This window comes from Canis lupus, chromosome 1 (assembly GCF_011100685.1).
Source record: "Canis lupus familiaris isolate Mischka breed German Shepherd chromosome 1, alternate assembly UU_Cfam_GSD_1.0, whole genome shotgun sequence".
Taxonomy (NCBI): Eukaryota; Metazoa; Chordata; class Mammalia; order Carnivora; family Canidae; genus Canis; species Canis lupus.
The window spans coordinates 111,145,630-111,163,921 of NC_049222.1; the positions used below are offsets into that span (position 1 = coordinate 111,145,630).

At 46.9% G+C, this 18,292-nt stretch overlaps 1 protein-coding gene across 2 annotated transcripts in view; it reads right to left on the reverse strand.

Annotated features, from left to right (window-relative positions):
- Positions 1–11: 11 nt before the first annotated feature.
- Positions 12–18,292, reverse strand: part of RELB (RELB proto-oncogene, NF-kB subunit) — a 30,051-nt gene continuing 11,770 nt past the window's right edge. For both annotated transcript variants that reach the window (XM_038528610.1, XM_038528609.1), the window contains 8 exons: positions 14,237–14,394; positions 12,710–12,801; positions 12,399–12,530; positions 10,721–10,825; positions 4,529–4,744; positions 3,708–3,776; positions 3,522–3,599; positions 12–830 (listed from right to left, as the gene is read on the reverse strand). In XM_038528610.1, the coding sequence (XP_038384538.1) occupies positions 442–830; positions 3,522–3,599; positions 3,708–3,776; positions 4,529–4,744; positions 10,721–10,825; positions 12,399–12,530; positions 12,710–12,801; positions 14,237–14,394 (1,239 nt within the window). In that variant the 3' untranslated portion in view covers positions 12–441. The remainder of the gene's footprint in view (positions 831–3,521; positions 3,600–3,707; positions 3,777–4,528; positions 4,745–10,720; positions 10,826–12,398; positions 12,531–12,709; positions 12,802–14,236; positions 14,395–18,292) is intronic.

An 18,292-nucleotide genomic window follows, 5' to 3' on the forward strand; every position in this document is an offset into this window, starting at 1 on the left:
AGACTCCCAAGGCTCAAAAACTCATCTTTATTGGGAAGACTCACAACAAACAATCTTTATCCCCCACCTTCAAGCTCGGGGGAGGAGAGCTGAGGATCTGCACCTTTCTCCCATTATGTACACTCCAGAATCCACCTGGAGAAGGCGCCCCCACTCGTGGGGGCTGAGGCAACTTTACAAGCTGGTGCATGGGAGCCAAGCCCCTTTTCCTCTCCGGACTCGGTTTTCTCATTTGTAAAATGGGCTCAGGGGAAACCGGTGCTACGGAGCTTCTCACCAGCGCCAAAGATGTCCCATTAAGAAGGATGAGGAGATCGGAAGACTGACCACTTGGGGGCCCACGGGTATGGAGGTGCGGTGCGGGACATCCTCGTTGGGTTTGCACGGCCCCTTCCACCTCCAGTCCTCCCCACCCAGTGCCTCTCCTCCAGCACCTCAGGGCTACGTGGCCTCGGGCCCCGGGGACAGGAGGCCTCCCCCAAAGCCCACCTCACGGTACTGGTTGGGGAACATGTTGCTGCCCACAAGGCTGGCAGTGCCCCCGTCCCCGGGGCCTGGGGCCTGATATGAGTCCAGCGTCATTGGCTCAGGGCCGGAAGGCTCTCCAACAGCCGGCCCTGCAGCCCCATTGCCCGTGACAGCGCTGGCGAGTGGCGGCGCAGGGGGCAGCATGTCCAGCATGGTGAAAAGTGTGGGGGCCGTGCTGTCATCATAGGCAAAGCTGTCGTCCAGAAGGTCCGGCCCACCGGGGGGCTCCAGGCCGGGTAGGGACACGGTGCCAGGGAAGAAGTCTGTGTCTGGCAGCAGGGCTGACGGTGGGAGGAACGGGCCTGCACAGATGAGAGGGAAGGAAAATAGGGTGGCTTTAGCATCAACTTCTGGCCATGCCCAAACTCCAGTGACCTAATAGAGCTAAATGCATGATCACCGTGGCCTCCTTTAATCCCAAGGAGAACCCTGGGGTAGGCATTATCACCATTCGCACTTAATAAGCAAATTGAGGTCAAGAGCGCCTGGGTAGCTCAGTGGTTGAACATCTGCCTTCTGCTCAGGTCTTGATCCCAGGGTCCAGGGATCGAGTCCCACATCAGGCTCCCTGCATGGAGCCTGCTACTCCCTCTGCCTCTCTCTCTCTGCTTCTCTATGTCTTTCATGAATAAATAAATAAATAAAATCTTAAAAAAAAAAAAAGCAAACAGGCAAAATAATTCAGTCACACATAGCTGGTAAGTTGTAGAACCAGGGTTCAAACTATGCTTCTGCAGGGCTGGGGAGTTTTTCCAAAAAATAAGGATGTTGAAGAGGCTCTAAAGTCCTCCCCTCACCCAAGTTATAGAGACCACCCAAAAAGTGAAAGCCCCACACATGGAAGACCTAAATGAGAAGTCACCAGTTCCCAAATTGGAAGGTAAAATTGTATGTCATTATAAAGGAGAGTCTCTTTCTGAGACAAGACAAACCTGACCAGCAAAGGCAAATTATGCTTATCTCAGAAAGACTCAGGGCTGCTGGGACTCTATTTCCCAGCCTCCCTTACAGCTAAATGTCATCATGTGACTTAAGTTCTCCTGGCTGGACTATGGGTGTGATGGCTGGAGCCTCAGCAGCCATATTGGACCATGAGATGGAAAATGAGTTGAAAATGGCAGGAGCTTGGTTGGGTCTCTGATGATCCTACAGCCTCCACACCATCCCAGGACTATCTACCACTGTTTATCTGAGAAGAGAAATATAGCCTGTTGAAGCCCCTGTTAATTTGGGTTTTGTTGTGAATACAGCTAAACATGATCATAACAAATGCATTCCTGGCATTCCTGTCCAGCAAGTTCCTAAGATCTCCTGAGCACTAACTATGCTAACTATCTGTGTGATATGACCTGACTAGATTCTAAAAAGGACCCTAAGAGGTAAGATTTCCATCTGACAGATGAGATCCAAAGAAGTCACATGGCTAAATTCAGGCTTCAGAATCCAAACTCAGTCTGATTCCAGAGGCCATGCTCCTAACCATTATACTATCATGCCAGAGCAGCTTTGCCCCATGGATGAGAGAGGAGGGCTTTAGGCATTGGGAAACGGGTGATGGAGGACGTAGATGAACAGCAGTGGCTAAAGAGGAGACGCTTTGGGACTTGGGGATTGAAGACTGGTGAAGTGGGCTAGGATTGGTTGTTGCTATAGGTAGAGCTCTGGGCATTAGTTACCAGGTGCAGTGGGTAGGGGGAACAACAGGTGATACTTGAAACCTCCACAGTGGGACTGGTTGGAGTGATCCAGGCTCAGCAGACTCTGAGTGGCTGGCTGTTGGTGGCTGGCTGGGAGCTGGGTGCCCTGGGGTAGCTGGGGTATTAGGGGACAGCACTGTTAGAGCTAGTGGTCAGCGGCTGGGGAGGCTTCTGATGGCAGCCAGATAAGGCTGCAGTTCATGGGAAGCAGAGGCTGGCATATGAGTTAAGATGAAAGCAGGGGTAGAACAGGCCAGAGGGTGTTTGGGCTAGAGACAGGCTCTGAATTAAGGCTGGTTGGCTCTGACAACCCCTCCCATTTATCTACCATTTACCCCCTGCTATCTGTTCCACATAATATTGTATCACTAATCTACCTGTATAGATGCCCAGGTTCAAGTCCCTGCTCCACCGCAAATGCAGTATGTGACCTTGGCTAAGAGACTTCAGCTTCCCGGGCCTCAGTTTCTTTATCAGTAAAATGAGGGGGGAAGTGATGTGATGGTATAGATTCAATGAGTAAACATACACAAAGCACCTATGTACCCATTATATAGTGTCTATAAAAAGAAATGCAATAAAATCTAAAAGGCCAGGCAGCCAGGGTGGTTCAGCAGTTTGGTGCCATCTTCAGCCCAGGGCCTGATCCTGGAGACCTCGGATCGAATCCCACGTCAGGCTACCTGCATGGAGCCTGCATCTCCCTCTGCCTGTGTTTCTGCCTCTCTCTCTGTGTCTCTCATGAATAATAAAATAAAATCTTTTTTTTTTAAATTTTTATTTATTTATGATAGTCACAGAGAGAGAGAGAGGCAGAGACACAGGCAGAGGGAGAAGCAGGCTCCATGCACTGGGAGCCTGATGTGGGATTCGATCCCAGGTCTCCAGGATCGCGCCCTGGGCCAAAGGCAGGCGCCAAACCGCTGCGCCACCCAGGGATCCCCAATAAAATAAAATCTTTAAAAAAAAATCTAAAAGGCCAATGAGGGAGGTGTATGGTGAAACTTTTCAGAGGAGTCTCTGAGGCCCTGAGAGGTCGAGCAACTTGGTGAGGGTCACACAGCAAGTGAATGGCCCAGGAGACATCGAGCCTCCTCCAAATGGTATCCAGAACTGTACTTTCTACTTCATGTACTTCATGCTGCTGCCTGAGATGTGAGTTCCTGGCCTTGTGGGACCTCTTGGCGGGAGGGCGGGGGGGGGGGGTTGCTGAAGAGGCCAGAAGCAGGGCTGCAGCTCACCCTCATCCCACTTCAGAGAGCAGGGGCTTGCCCTAAGTGGGGAACCACAACCCACCTGAGCTGGAGTTGGGCAGGAAGTGATCCAGGAAGGCTGGCTTTTTCCTCCGTCGTTTGCTCTCGATGCCATGCGGATCTGAAGGAAGGCAGAGATGAGGACCCCTGGACCCTCACAGCCCCTCCTCCCCAGGCTAGGGCTTAGCCATCCCCTCCCAGGATGTGGAAAGGGGCAGAGGGGACACACCAGAGCTGTTCAGCTCCCCGAGGACATCAGGCATCCCCCGTTTCCGCTTCTTGTCCACGCCATAGCTGTCTGTTCAGGAGATACCAGGGGCAACATTATCCATCAATAATAATAATTAAGAATTAATTATAGAGACCATTTAGGAAGTCATTGACCTGTTCTAATTCTTGACCAACTAATGCAAATAGATGTCCGCATCTCAATCAGAATGAAACCCAAATTCACTTCAAGCCACACTGGCCTCTTTGTTGTTCCTGGAACATCCCAGGCACAATCCTGCCTCAGGACCTTTGCACTTGCTATTCTAGCTATTTGAAACACTATTTTCCAACTCCCACCACTTCCCTGGACAACTGCCTAGTCATCCCCATGTCCTCAACTAAGTCATCCCCTCCTCCAGGAAGCCCTTCCTAATCCCCAAGCCTGGACCAGATGCCCACTCTGAGCAATCTGAGTCCTCCGAGCAAATCTATCCCCACAATAGGACTGTGAGACTTATGAGAGCAGGGCTGGGGCTATCTTGGTCACTGCTGTGTCCTCAGCACCACTCAGTACAGGGCCAGGCATGAGGAGGCAAGCTGAGGGGAGAAATAATCAAATATTCCCCAAATGCCATCAGCTATGTACTGTTACTTCCATTTTACACAGGAGACAGGGTCAGAGAGAGGCTAAGGTCACACAACCAGTAAGAGGTAGAGCCAGGAACTGAACCCAGCCTGTGCAGTCAAGAGCCTGCATTTTACTTCTGCCTCTTCCCTTGTCCCCTCTAGGCCAGACACCTGGTCTCTGGGCAATGGGTCACCCTGGGTTGCCGTGGTTACCATGGTCCCGAGGCAGGTACGTGAAGGGCAGAGGCTCGCTGCAGACCCCGTCAGTAAGCCGCTGCAGGAAGACGTTCACGGTCACAGGCTCAACGATTTCCAGGTCCTCATAGGGTGGTGTCTTGAAAACAATGGCAATCTGGCGGTGCACATCGGCCTGGGAGAAGTCAGCCCGGCCTTCCCAGGAGGCCCTGCTAAACACCACCGATATATCCTCTGGCGGGAAAGTGGGGACGTCAGCTGAGCCAGGGCACTGGCCCACCGGGCCCCCAACTCATTCAGCCTTCCCCCAAATCAACATTGATATTCTTTTTTTTTATTATTTAATTTTTATTTATTTATGATAGTCACAGAGAGAGAGAGAGAGAGGCAGAGACACAGGTAGAGGGAGAAGCAGGCTCCACGCACCGGGAGCCCGACATGGGATTCGATCCCGGGTCTCCAGGATCGCGCCCTGGGCCAAAGGCAGGCGCTAAACCGCTGCGCCACCCAGGGATCCCAACATTGATATTCTTTTAAAAATATGTGTGTGTGTGTATATGTATATATATATGTTAAGTTTTATTACATCCATTTGTTTTTTTTTTTTATTACATCCATTTGATTTAAATGAGCTTCACACACAACATGGGGCTTGAACTCACAACTCTGAGCTCAAGATTCCCATACTCTACCAACTGAACCAGCCAGGTGCCCCCAATATTGATATCCTTAAGAATAAAATTAATTATAGAGGCACCTGAGGGGCTCAGTTGGTTGAGCGTCCAACTCTTGGTTTTGGCTCAGGTCATGATCTCAGGTTCGTGAGACTAAGCCCCATATTGGGAGGGGGGCTAAGGAAGTGAGGAATCTGCCTAAGATTCTCTCCCTCTGTCCCTCCCCTGCTCATACATACTCTTTCTCTCTCAAATAAATAAATCTGGGACACCTGGGTGGCTCAATGGTTGAGTGTCTGTCTATGGCTTAGAGTGTGGTCCTAGAGTCCCGGGATCAAGTCCCACATTGGGATCCCTTGAGGAACCTGCTTCTCCCTCTGCCTATATCTCTGCTTCTCTCTGTGTAGTTCATGAATACATAAATAGAATCTTAAAAAAAACAAATCTTAAGAAAAAAGAATAAAACTAATCATAGCAGCAGTTAACCTTCTGTTGAGCACCTACTGTGTGCCAGCCACTAAGTGTTTTACATATTTTTAATATATTATCTTATTTAATCCTTTTAGCAACATGAGAGACAGACAGAATTAATATCGCCACCATGTCAGAAGTCCCCCTAGACCACCATCAGATTCAGTGATTCATTAAGGGGACACACAGGACTCAGCCTATAATTGTACTCATGCATGATTTATTACTGCAAAAAGATACCTAGCATCCTCAGTAAAGGGAAAAGATGCCTGGAGTGAAGTCCAGAGAAAACCAGTCACAAGTTTCCAGGAGTCTTTTCCCAGTGGAAACAGAGAACATGTTAATCCCTTCCCCACCCCATTAACAAACTGTGACAACACATGTGAAATGCTGTCTATCAGGGAAGCTCACTGGAGATTCAGTACACAGGGTTTTTATTGGGGGCTGGTTACATAGGCACCCTCTGCCTGGCCTATATCAAAATTTCAGACTCCCAGAAGCAAAGCAGGTGTTCAGCACAAACCACCTTGTTCATATAGTTAAAGCACAGTGAGCCCCTCTCATTATCCAAGCTCCCAATAACCAGCCAAGCATCAACCTTGCACACAGGCCTTTCAAAGGATAACAGTCTCAGACCTTCTATGTTAACTCTTTTACATACCCCCTTTAAATATGGGGAAACTGAGGCTTCGAAGGGTAAAGAGACTTACCCAAGGTCACACAGCTGGTAGCAGGATAGTCAGGATCCAGTATGCTATACTGCCCATTATTTCTTTTTCTTATCTTATTGCATTGCCTCTTTTCACACTAATTCCATCTACTGAGGCTTTATATTTGTCTAGACACACAGAGATTGCCTCTAAGTCACACAGCAATCTTATGAAAAAAAAGTACCTTGAGGAAACCCATTATATAGAGGGAGCAAAGGCACGGAAAGGGTGAAGTCACTTGTCCGAGGTCACAAAGCCAACAAGTGGTAGAGGCAAGATGGGAATCCAAGTGGGCTAGAGCTCTTCACCACCATCTCCCAAGGGTTTGGGGAAGTTACCTGATATCTCTGGGCCTAGTTTCCTCACCTAAGCAGAAGCAAAATCAGAGTACCTACTTCACATGGTTGCTTGGAGGATTAGTTGAATCACTCCAAGTAAAGGTGCTCAGTCCACGTTAAGTATGATTACTTTTTTTAAAAGATTTTATTTATTTGACAGAGAGAGAGAGAGAGAGTACAAGCAGGGGGAGCTGCAAGCAGAGGGAGAGGGAAAAGCAAGCTCCCTGCTGAGCAAAGAGCCTGATGTAGGGCTTAACCCCAGGACCCTTGGATCATGACCTGAGCCAAAGGCAGATGCTTAACCAACTGAGCTACCCAGGTACCCCAGGTATGATTACTTTTATTAGCATTACACAAAGTACTAGCTTCAGGCCTGGCACTCAGAAATTCTCAGTAAATGCTAACTCTTTATAGTGTAGTTCTTGGGTAATTGAGAGCCTGTCTCAACCTAACACCAACTCATTTGAGGGATAAGGAAGCAGAAGCTCAGGGTAGTGAAGCCACCAGTCCGAGACCGGCCAGTGAACGAACAATAGAACAAGACTGACATCTGCCTCTAGTTATTTGCACACACCTGGACCAGTTTCCCTGCTCTGGCCCCAACTCCCAGGACCCTAACAATCTCTGTGGCATTCCTCAGATCTTGGCTCAAATATCACTTCCTCTGGGAAGCCTTCCAAGGTGGCCAGACCGTGTCTGGTCTTCTTGTTGTTTTAGTGCTCTCACCCAGTTCTAATGCTTTGTCTTCTTCCTTCTCAGCATAACTCACAATTGTAATTTGTGTTTCTTTCCCTAACCTCCCCACCACCACCACTGAACTGGCAGCCCTGGAGAGCAAAGCTGGGGCCTGTGTCTGTCACTGCTGTGTCCCAGCACTGCCTAGCACTAGGGCCCAGCACAAAAGAGCCATCCATCTCCATTTGCTCATTCACTCAAAATTTTATAAGAACCTCCCTGACCTGGACATATATCCAAAAGAACTGAAAACAGGAGATCAAACAAAAACTTACACACAAATGTTCAAACATTAATAGCAACATTTCATAATAACCAAAAGGTGGAAACAACCCAAATGTCCACCAATTTATGAATGGATAAACAAATTATATATCCATACAATAGAATATAATCCTGGGGATCCCTGGGTGGCTCAGTGGTTTAGCTCCTGCCTTCAGCTCAGGGAGTGATCCTGGAGTCCCTGGATCGAGTCCCACATTGGGCTTCCTGCATGGAGCCTGCTTCTCCCTCGGCCTGTGTCTCTGCCTCTCTCTCTTTCTGTGTCTCTCATGAATAAATAAATAAAATCTTAAAAAAAAGAAATAGAAGATGTATATTTCAAAAAAAAAAAAATAGAATATAATCCCACCATGAAAAGGAAGGAAGCACTGATACATACTATCCCATGGATGAATCTAAAAACATTAAGCTAAGTGAAGGATGCCAGATACATAAGGCCACATATCATAGGATTCCATTTAAATGAAAAGTCCAGAAAGGGCAAATCCATGGACAGAAACAGATTAGTCGTTAGAGGAGGGAAGCATAGGGAGTGACTGCTTATATGAAATGGGAAGTGAAGTTTCTTTCTGGGGTGATGAAAATGTTCTGGAACTAGGTAGTGGTGATGGCACAACATTGTTAATGTTCTAAATGCCATTGAATTGTACACTTTAAATGCTTTTTTAAAAATGTTTTTTTAAAGGGACACCTGGATGGCTCAGTGGCTGAGCATCTGCCTTTGGCCCAGGGTGTGATCCTGGAGTCCTGGGATTGAGTCCCACATTGGGCTCCCTGCATGGAGCCTGCTTCTTCCTCTGCCTATGTCTCTGCCTCTCTCTGTGTCTCTCATGAATAAATAAAATCTTTTTTTTTTTAATTTTTTTTTTGAATAAAATCTTTAAAATAAATACATAAAAATTAAATTTAAAAAATTTTAAGATTTTATTTATTCATTCATGAGAGACAGAGAGAGAGAGAGAGAGAGAGAGAGAGGCAGAGACAGGCAGAAAAAGAAGCAGACTCCATGCAGGGAGCCCGATGCGGGACTCCATCCTGGGACCCCAGGATCACGCCCTGGGCTAAAGGCAGGCACTAAACCGCTGAGCCACCCAAGGATCCCATAAAAATGTTTTTTAAAGAATGGAATTTGTAGCTTAAAAAAAAAAAAAGGAGGGATCCCTGGGTGGCGCAGCGGTTTAGCGCCTGCCTTTGGCCCAGGGCGCGATCCTGGAGACCCGGGATCGAATCCCACGTCGGGCTCCCGGTGCATGGAGCCTGCTTCTCCCTCTGCCTGTGTCTCTGCCTCTCTCTCTCTCTCTCTCTCTCTCTCTGTGACTATCATAAATAAATAAAAAATTAAAAAAAAAAAAAGGAGCAAGTAAAGATTTTTTTTTTTTTCCTGAGAACTTCATGGGTGCTTGATCCTGGAATGGGTAGTTCTGGGAACAAAGTTGCTAACCAGGACAGCCCTGACCTATATAACCCAATGGGGGAGACAGACATTAGCTATATAAGCACAGAGCATGAGAAAGGATCGGAAGAGATCCCTGAGGCTGTGACATGTTCTCCCACTATGCTCCCCTCTTGTCCCATTGACTTTACTGTTTCTCTAACAATGACACCTGCTCCTACCCCAGGGCCTTGGTACTTGCTGTTCCTCTGCTGACTCTTCCCCAGAGAGTCACATGGAGAGTCATGGCTCCAATGGTATCTCCTTGGCCCCACTTAGTAAAATTGCGCCCACAACCCCTCCAGCCATTCCTCCCTATCCCCTTTCTCAGAATTATTTTTCTCTTTTCTCCATCTTCCTGAGGTTTTGCAACTCTCTTTATTTTTTACTTTTCCTCCCAGAAGAATGATTATGAGCACAGGCCACATAGATTCAAATGCTGTGTCTACCTGCCTAGCTGTGTGACCTTGTGCGAGTTACTTAACCTTTCTGTGCCTTACTTTCCTCATCTATGAAAGGGAGGTAATAATTGGATCTACCTCTAGAACTATTAGGCAATCAGATGATCTAATGAGTGAGGTGTAGAAAGTGCATATAACAGAGCTTGGCATATAATAAGGACATTTATATCCTTGGTGGTGATGTTATTTATAGTAGAGTCAGGATAAAAAATGCAAAGGATACAGAAAGTATATATACAGTAAGAGCCAAGGCTCTCTCCAGCCAGGCAGTGCAGGATGCACCTGTTGTTTTGTTGTTGCTGTTGTTTTTTAAGTAGGCTATATGCCCAGAATGGAGCCCAACACAGGGCTTGAACTCACAACCCTGAAATGAAGACCTGAGCTAAGGGGACACCTGGGTGGCTCAGTGGTTGAGCATCTGCCTTCAGCTCAGGTCAGGAACCCGGAGTCCTGGAATCGAGTCCCACATCAGGCTCCCCGCAGGGAGCCTGCTTCTCCCTTTGCCTATGTCTCTGCCTCTCTGCGTGTCTCTCCTGAAAAAATAAATAAAATCCTACAAAAAAAAAAAAAAACAAAAAAAAACAAAAAACTGAGCTGAGATCAAGAGTCTATTCCTCCGCTGACCGAGCCACCTGGGCACCCACATCTGTTTTTTCAAAACCCTATTTGCAGAAGGGACATCTGAATAGACATGAAGTGAAGGAGATACATTTTCTTCATCTCCATTCTCCATTCTCCATTTTCTTCATCTGTAGCCTTTACCTAGCTGCCATAAAGCATTTACCTATGCAAACTCCATAAGAGCCCCCACCCCCCCAATCACCACCATCAGCTCATGCTGCCTGGCACCCAGCATGGGCCAGCAGACACAGCTCTCCATCTTTGTACATGAATGAGTGAGTAAGCAGCTCCATAAGTGAATAAACCAATCGACTGTTGTAGTCTGACTCCACAGCCGGGGTTCTGGATCCTTCCACTGCAAAGTCCCAGTTAACCAGCTCCGCCTCCCGCTCCCGCCTACTTAGGCTTCCGGAGTCCCAGGGCAAGCTGCCCAATGCCACTTTGCCCACTCGCCAGCATACACAAGCGCTGTCCCAGATCCCTCACCTTTCTGCACCTTGTCACACAGCAGGTAGAGCTCCTCCCCACCCGTGCATGGCCCGCTCTCCTTGTTGATTCTGCAAATCCGCAGCTCTGACGTGTTTGTGGACTCTAGGAAAGGGCAAGAGGAGACGTATGTAAGAAAAGTTGAGAATTCAGCCATCAAATCCTCAGCAGGGACCCCATGGGTGCCCACCCCATGCCATGCAGAGATGGGAAATGGAGAAGCCAGGGGCGCCCAGTCCTCCCAGGACCTGTGGTCCAGGGAGAAAAAGAAGATGCTCAGACAGAGGGGTCTGTGGACAGTCAAAAGTCCTCCATGCTGAGACCCAGTGAGTGTCCCACCCAAACTGAGACCCAGCGACAGTCAGACCTCAGAGGGGACTGGGTGGAGTCAAGAGTCAACACCATTCTTAGATGTGGATTAATCCATAGTGGACACCCAAGGCTTTGCCTATCTAGCAGTCCTGGCCCTTCTTCTGTTGAGCCCTCAATTTTCCTTCTAGGAAACACTCCCCCCTCATTTCAGTCATGGGATTGGGTAGGGCTGAACCTACTCCCTAGCTCAGCAGTGACCTTGTGCCTCAAACATGGCCAATTAGAACACAGACTCCCTCTGGCCATAGCTAACTGGTCAGAGAGAAGCACATGGCCAAAATCAGGCCAATAAGAGAGAGACCTGAGACTCCAACCAAAAATATCGGGTAAAAGAAGCAATCTTTAGGTACCAGGGAGAGGTTCTAAGGTGGTAGGATATAAGCCTAGAGCTGCATACAGCCATTTGGCCCCCACCATGGGAGGGTTGTGCCAAAAATGACTCGAACTTGAACTATAGCTGAGAGATGGAAACAGAGAGATCCCTAATGACATCACTGAGCACCTGGAAACAGCCAGACCTGAAGCACTTAACTACCTCTGGACATTTTTAGTTAACGGAACAAACAAATTCTTCTTTTTCTCCTTCAGCCCATTTTTTTTTCCTTCAGCCCATTTGAGTTGGAATTCTATCACTTGCACCCATAAAAGCCCTGGATGGATGAATTTCCCTCCCCATTTTGATGCTTGTGGCAGTCACTATAGGCTGCTAAAACCTAACAGCCCTTCCAATCTCCTCTTCTATGCATATATCCCTCTGTTGAGGATGGAAACCCCAAATACTTGCTTTCCCAGACCCCCTTGCAACTAGCAGCCACCATGAGACCAAGTTCTAGCCAATGAGACATAAGCAGAGGTCTACCAGGGGGGTTCTGGGGAATATATTATTTTCTGTATGAAAAAGAAAAGTATTACTACTCATGCTGCCTCTTCTCTAGAATTGCCTGGTATAGTGGTACAGGTTGTGCACTCTACAATACAAGGAGGCCTCATTTCCATAGGCTACCTAATACATGCTGACCACTGGAATTGGGCAGTGTACAGCCTCCACACCATACAGGGTGACACTACCCGTCATGCCTGGAACACAGACATGGTACCTGGAACTGTGGGAACCAGCTCACAATCAAGGGAATCACAGAGCTGAACCAGTGCCATGATACTGCTGAGCAGCTGAATCAACACGAACAGACTTAGCCATGAGACAAATCAAAATAAAGAACTCCCTGTTTGTTCATGCCATTGTACATGGGCTTTCCAGTACCTGTGGCCAATAGCAATCCTAAGACACACAGCACCCTAGACTCACTCTTGTCATAGACAGGCTCAGAAAGCACAGGGTCCATCCGGCGCATCTGTCCCTGCTGGTCCCTATATGAGGCCTGGAAGCAAATCCTCACGACATTCATGTCCACCTCTTGATGATTCTTCAGGGACCCAGCTGTAGGAGAGATATGGGAAGGCTGAGGGTGGGGGACGGAAACACTGATGGGGAGGTAGGAGGGAGGGAAGGGATGGGGCTGAGGGGATAGTGGATCTGGAGAAGGTGAGGGGATGGGGTAGTAGATAGGGCAGGGGTTTCAGGAGGACAAGACAGCTCAGCTAGGTTCAGGGACTCACCATTGTAAGGGTCGATGCCCAGCTGAATCTTCCGCTCAATGGCAGCCTCAATCTCTTTCTTCCTCACACACTGGATGCCCAGATTGTTAAAGCTGAATGGGGACGGGGGAAAATAGGTGAAGGGAGGTACTCTGGAAGAGGCAGGTCTAGTCCTAAACCACAAGAGGACTCCGGCAGATGCTGCCTTGGGTCTCATAGTCTCAGGGGCCCCAGCATTAGGAGGGGCCTGCTGTTTAAACCTCAGGAATGATGGGGATTCTTGAGCACCTGGGAGTGCATTTTATCTTTACCACATGAAAACACTGGCCAACCTCATTTATAATAATAAAATTGCAAATTAAACATCAATGTGATGCCAATTTTTTTAAAAAGCTCATTAACACAGAAGGATCAAAATGTTTGATGATAGTCTCCACTGGTAAAGTTGTGAAGAATCAGGCACTCTCACCCATGATGGGTGGAAACCACAAATTGCTCCAGCAATTACATATCAAAGGACAATATGGCAATATTCATTCATTCATTCCCCAAATATTTCCTGAGCCCCTACTGTATGCCAGGCACCATGCTAGGCAGGACTGGGGGGCACAGCAAGAAACAAAAGGGACAAAATCCCTGTTCTAATGGATCTTACATCTTTGCTATATTTATAAATCACTTGATTTATAAATTTTATAAATCACTGGAAGTATACATGTCTTAGAGCTAGCAAGTTCATTTCTAGGAATTTATCCTAGAGAAGAAATGATAGATACATAAAGCTATGCATTACAGCACAGCTAGTAATAGGGCCACAGGATATTAGAACCACCACGAGGGCCCATTACTAGGGGGCTTCTCCAATTAATGGTGTACAGCTGTACATTGGAATACTATGCAGCCAAGAAAAAAGATAAGGCAGCTCTAAATGCTTACAGGAATGATCTCCAAGATGTACTAGAATGTAAAAACGAGGCACAAAAAAAAAAAAAAAAAAAAAAAAAAAAAAAAAAAAAAAAACGAGGCACAAATGTCTGCTACCCTTTGTAAGGGGAGAAAAAAATATATATGCATAGCATTTTTTATTTGCCTCCAGGAAGGGACACTGACAGCTGCACGACCAAAGATGGAAGGAAGGAAATGTATTTTTCACTGTACAGTCTTTCTGAACCTTTTAATTTTTTATCTATCAAGAATGTATAAGTTATCAAGCGAAAGAAAGAATGATCTTGCAGTTAAGTCAGGTCTGGAGTCACATCCCTGCTCTGCCATTGGCTATCTGTGCTCCTTTACTCCCCTCTGTCTCAGTTTCCACCTCAACAAAGTGGGAATAAATATAACAGTGTGTGAAGGTGGGTACAGCAGGGGGCCAGACCTAGGCATGCCCCTCCACCACCCCCAGGCCTGGCCTTGGTCTCCCCATCTAGGAAATGCAGTGGGGAGAATCTAGCCAAGCAGTCTCTTGCCCTAAGACTTCCCCAGGCGATCTTCAGCTCCTCCATATCTCCATGACCTGGGATAAAGGGTTGGGGGTCAGGGGTCAAGTACCTGTGCCGGGGGCTGACATGAGGCCGGAGCCTCACCCTGCAGACGCCGTCGGTGCAGTCTTTCCCCACGAGGCTGTGGGGGTGGACTCGGTGAGGCCAGTCCTTCCACACCAGGCAGGCGGTCACCTCCACCTCCCGAAGCCCTCCACAATCCCGGAGCTGCAGGGAGACAGGTGCATTTTTGGGGTCCCATGGCAGACACCTGCACCCATCCAAACTCCCTGGGGCCTCCTTTGACAGCTCCCCAACCTTCTCCCCCGGGATGATGGAAAGGGGTTTGCTTAAGACCCCTCTGAGATCCTAAACCAGAGGCTTCTGACTGGTGGCTTGGGGGCCTCATAACATGATAGCTGCCCCACAAATGTGCTTTCCTTGGCCACTATGAGTTTTAAAAACTTGCATCCACACAGGGTCTTCGAGTACCACAGAGAATTTTCTAAAGACCAGGGAAGGAAAGCACCTTCACGGTGGAAAACCCACAGTGGATGCCACCTAAATCAGGTGATCAAGGTTGGCATCACCAATGCAGGGCCAAAGTGACTTGGGTACTCTAATGGGGTGCAATAGGAAAGCAGGACATCACTTCTGTGACAGCCCTCCAGAAGTATGTCACCTGAATCCCACTGTGATTCCTCAAATGAGCCCAAATCGAGGGTCATCATGTGAGAAAAAAAAATCAGTGTCATGAAAGGCAATAAAAAGATGGCTATCAGGGACGCCTGAGTGGCTCAGCGGTTGAGCATCTGCCTTCAGCTCAGGGTGTGATCCTGAGTCTGAGGATCGAGTCCTGCATCTACAACTCACAGGGAAATAGTTTAGCAAAAGCAATGTGTGTACATATCAGTGCATGCGCATACGTTTGTATGGTGGAGATTGACAGATACAGCAAGCGTGGCAAATTGTCAACTGGCCAATACAGGTTAAGGACGCAGATGCTCATTGTATTATTCTTTCCATTTTTATGTAATTAAAAAATGCTTCATCTAGGACGCCTGGGTAGCTCACTGGTTGAGCTTCTGCCTTGGCTCAGGTCATGATCCCAGGGTCCTGGGACCGAGTCCCGCATCAGGCTCCCTACATGGAGCCTGCTTCTCCCTCTGCCTGTGTCTCTGCCTTTCTCTCTGTGTCTCTCTCAAATAAATAGTCTTTTTTTAAAAATGTTTCATCCAAACTCATCAAAATGTATGCATTAAATATGTGCAATTTTGTAAATGTAACGTATACCTCAGTAAGCCTTTTTTTTTAAGACTACAAAAAAAAAAGATGAAAAGTTTTGTTCAAATTTGGGGAAAATTTGGAGCCTGAATTTAAAAAACTATGAGACAGGGGCGCCTGGATGGTGTAGTGAGTTAAGCCTCTGACTCTGGGTTTCACCTCACGTTGAGATCCTAGGGTCATGGGATGGAGCTCTACTTCACTCCCCACTCAGCTCCAAGTCCGCTAAAGTTTCTCTTTCCCTCTCTCTTTCTAAAATAAATAAATCTTTTTTTAATCTTTAATTTTTTATTTTTTAAAAGATTTTATTCATTTATTCATGAAAGACACAGAGAGAGAGGCAGACATACAGGCAGAGGGAGAAGCAGGCTCCCTGAGGGGAGAGCCCGATGTGGGACTTGATTCCCGGACTCTGGGATCACACCCTGAGTTTAAGGCAGATGGCTCAACCGCTGAGCCACCCAGGCGTCCCTAAAATAAATAAATCTTTTAGAAAGATAAAAATAAAAATAAAAAGTATGAGATATCCGTTATTTCAGATTTCCAGATTCTCTTTAAAGAAAAAGGAAGCAGGGTGCCTGGGTGGCTCAGTCAGTTAAGCATCTGCCTTGGGCTCAGGTCATGATCCCAGGGTCCTGAGATTCAGTCCCATATCTGGCTCTCTGCTTGGCAGCGAACCTACTTCTCCCTCTCCCTCTGCCTGCCACTCTGCGTACTTGTGGTCTCTCTGTGTCAAATGAGTGAATAGAATCTTTAAAAATAAAAATAAATAAAGAAAAAGGAAGTTAAGGCACCTGGGGCTGGAATTGGGGCTCAACAGCCACATGCAGCAGCAGATAGAAACCAGACCTTTAGATGGGGCCCAGACCCACTTGGCTTTCCTGGCTTACCCACAGGGCCCTGCTGGCACCAAAGATCCTATAAACCCTGCTCTGAACTTCTAAAGCCCTTGCCTACCTATTAAAAACAATAAATAGGTAGGTAGGTAAGTAGGTAAGTAGATAGATGATAGATAGATAGATAGATAGATAGATAGATAGATAGATAGATAGATAGATGATAGATAGATAAAATGAGTGCATCTCTTTGGGGTAGTATCGCCCTCTAGGGGGCATTTGGAATATGGGGGTGGTTGATGTGGGTTGACACTTAGGGACCCACAGCCTACAGTAGGCAGGACCTGGAATCAGAGATGCCACACAGCCTGCAATACTAGGGATGGTCCCACACAAGTCTTACAAGACTTTTGATCATCCTGCCAACATTCACATTGGGGACAAACCTGTTTAAAATGATCAAAGCCAAGTGCTCACTTCGGCAGCACATATACTAAAATGATCAGAGCGAAGAACCTAGCTGTTTTACACACATAGTCCTTTCCCCATAATTTAAAAATACACTGAATTTTCAAGGACTGTGGCCAACATATTAATTGAAGGAACGCTGATTTTGTTTAGACTGAGGGTTGTTTGCCACTTTGGAAGATCCCATCACCAACTGCAACCCTGTCCATACGGCATTTAATTCACCAAATCCACACAGCTGGGTCAGGATGCCAATGGGGGCCCCTGCATTAATGAAGTCACAAGCAACTGTCACCTTTATTATGAGTCCTTAGGGCTGTGCCTGAGCATTTACACACTGAAATAAAGATGATTATTATGCTGTATTATTTTCCTTTTATTTTCTCCTTCATATTAAAGTTAGGGCATTATGGATTTGGGGGATGATTATGAGTAGAGGGATGTAATATTGTATATAAATTTCAGTGAGCCAGATAGGGTTGAAGCTATTCATTTAATCAGCTCTGCACTGTAATATTAGGAGATTCAGAAAAGCTCAGAGTCAACAGTCTCAGGATTCATGAGAACTGCAGGGCTGAAAGCTTCTCATCTGTAAGATATCACACAATGCCTTGGAATAAGTCAGACCTGGTGCCAAATCCAGTCTCTGTCACTGGCCATCTGCATGATAAACCTCTCTACTCTGTCTTTATCTGTAGAATGGGTATTACTAAGTACCTGGTGCATAGGAGCACTTAGTAATTACTACAGTAAACTTGTTGTGTCCCTGAGGATGTAACTTCCTCTCTCTGAGCCTCAGTTTTCTGCTCTGAATGATGGGAATAAATATCCTGAATCCAGGGAGGCCTGGGTGACTCAGCAGTTGAATGTCTGCCTTTGGTTCAGGGTGTGATCCAGGGTCCTAGGATTGAGTCCTGCATTAGGCTCCCCATGGGGAGCCTGCTTCTCCCTCTGCCTATGTCTCTACCTCTCTTCTGTGTCTCTCATGAATAAATTAATTAAATCTTTTTTTTTAAATCCTGAAACCAGATTCAGAGCCAGGTCATTTCCTATTGTTGGATATTTACTGTTCTAACTGTTTGAAACCAAAACCAACAGCGAGCCAGAGAAATTGCCTGGAAAGATGCAGAAATAACCTGTTGGGGAAAACACAGCCTCTAAGTATCACCCCACAGATAAGATACTCATTACAAAGGAAAGCTGTTCCTTTACAACAAAGAGACCTGCTGGACACTAGCTCTTATGGGCCAAAGTGCATCCCCCTGCAATTTATATGTTGAAGCCCTAAACCTCAGTACCTCAGAATATGACTGTATTTGGAGACAGTCTTTAAAGAGGTGATTGAAGGGTGCCTCAGTGGCTCAGTGGTTGAGCATCTGCCTTTGGCTTAGGTCGTGATCCCGGGGTCCTGGGATGAATTCTACATCAGGCTCTTCGTAGGGGGCCTGCTTCTCCCTCTGCCTATGTCTCTGCCTCTGTGTCTCTCATGAATAAATAAAATAAAATCTTTTTAAAATAATTTTTAAAAAATAAAGAGG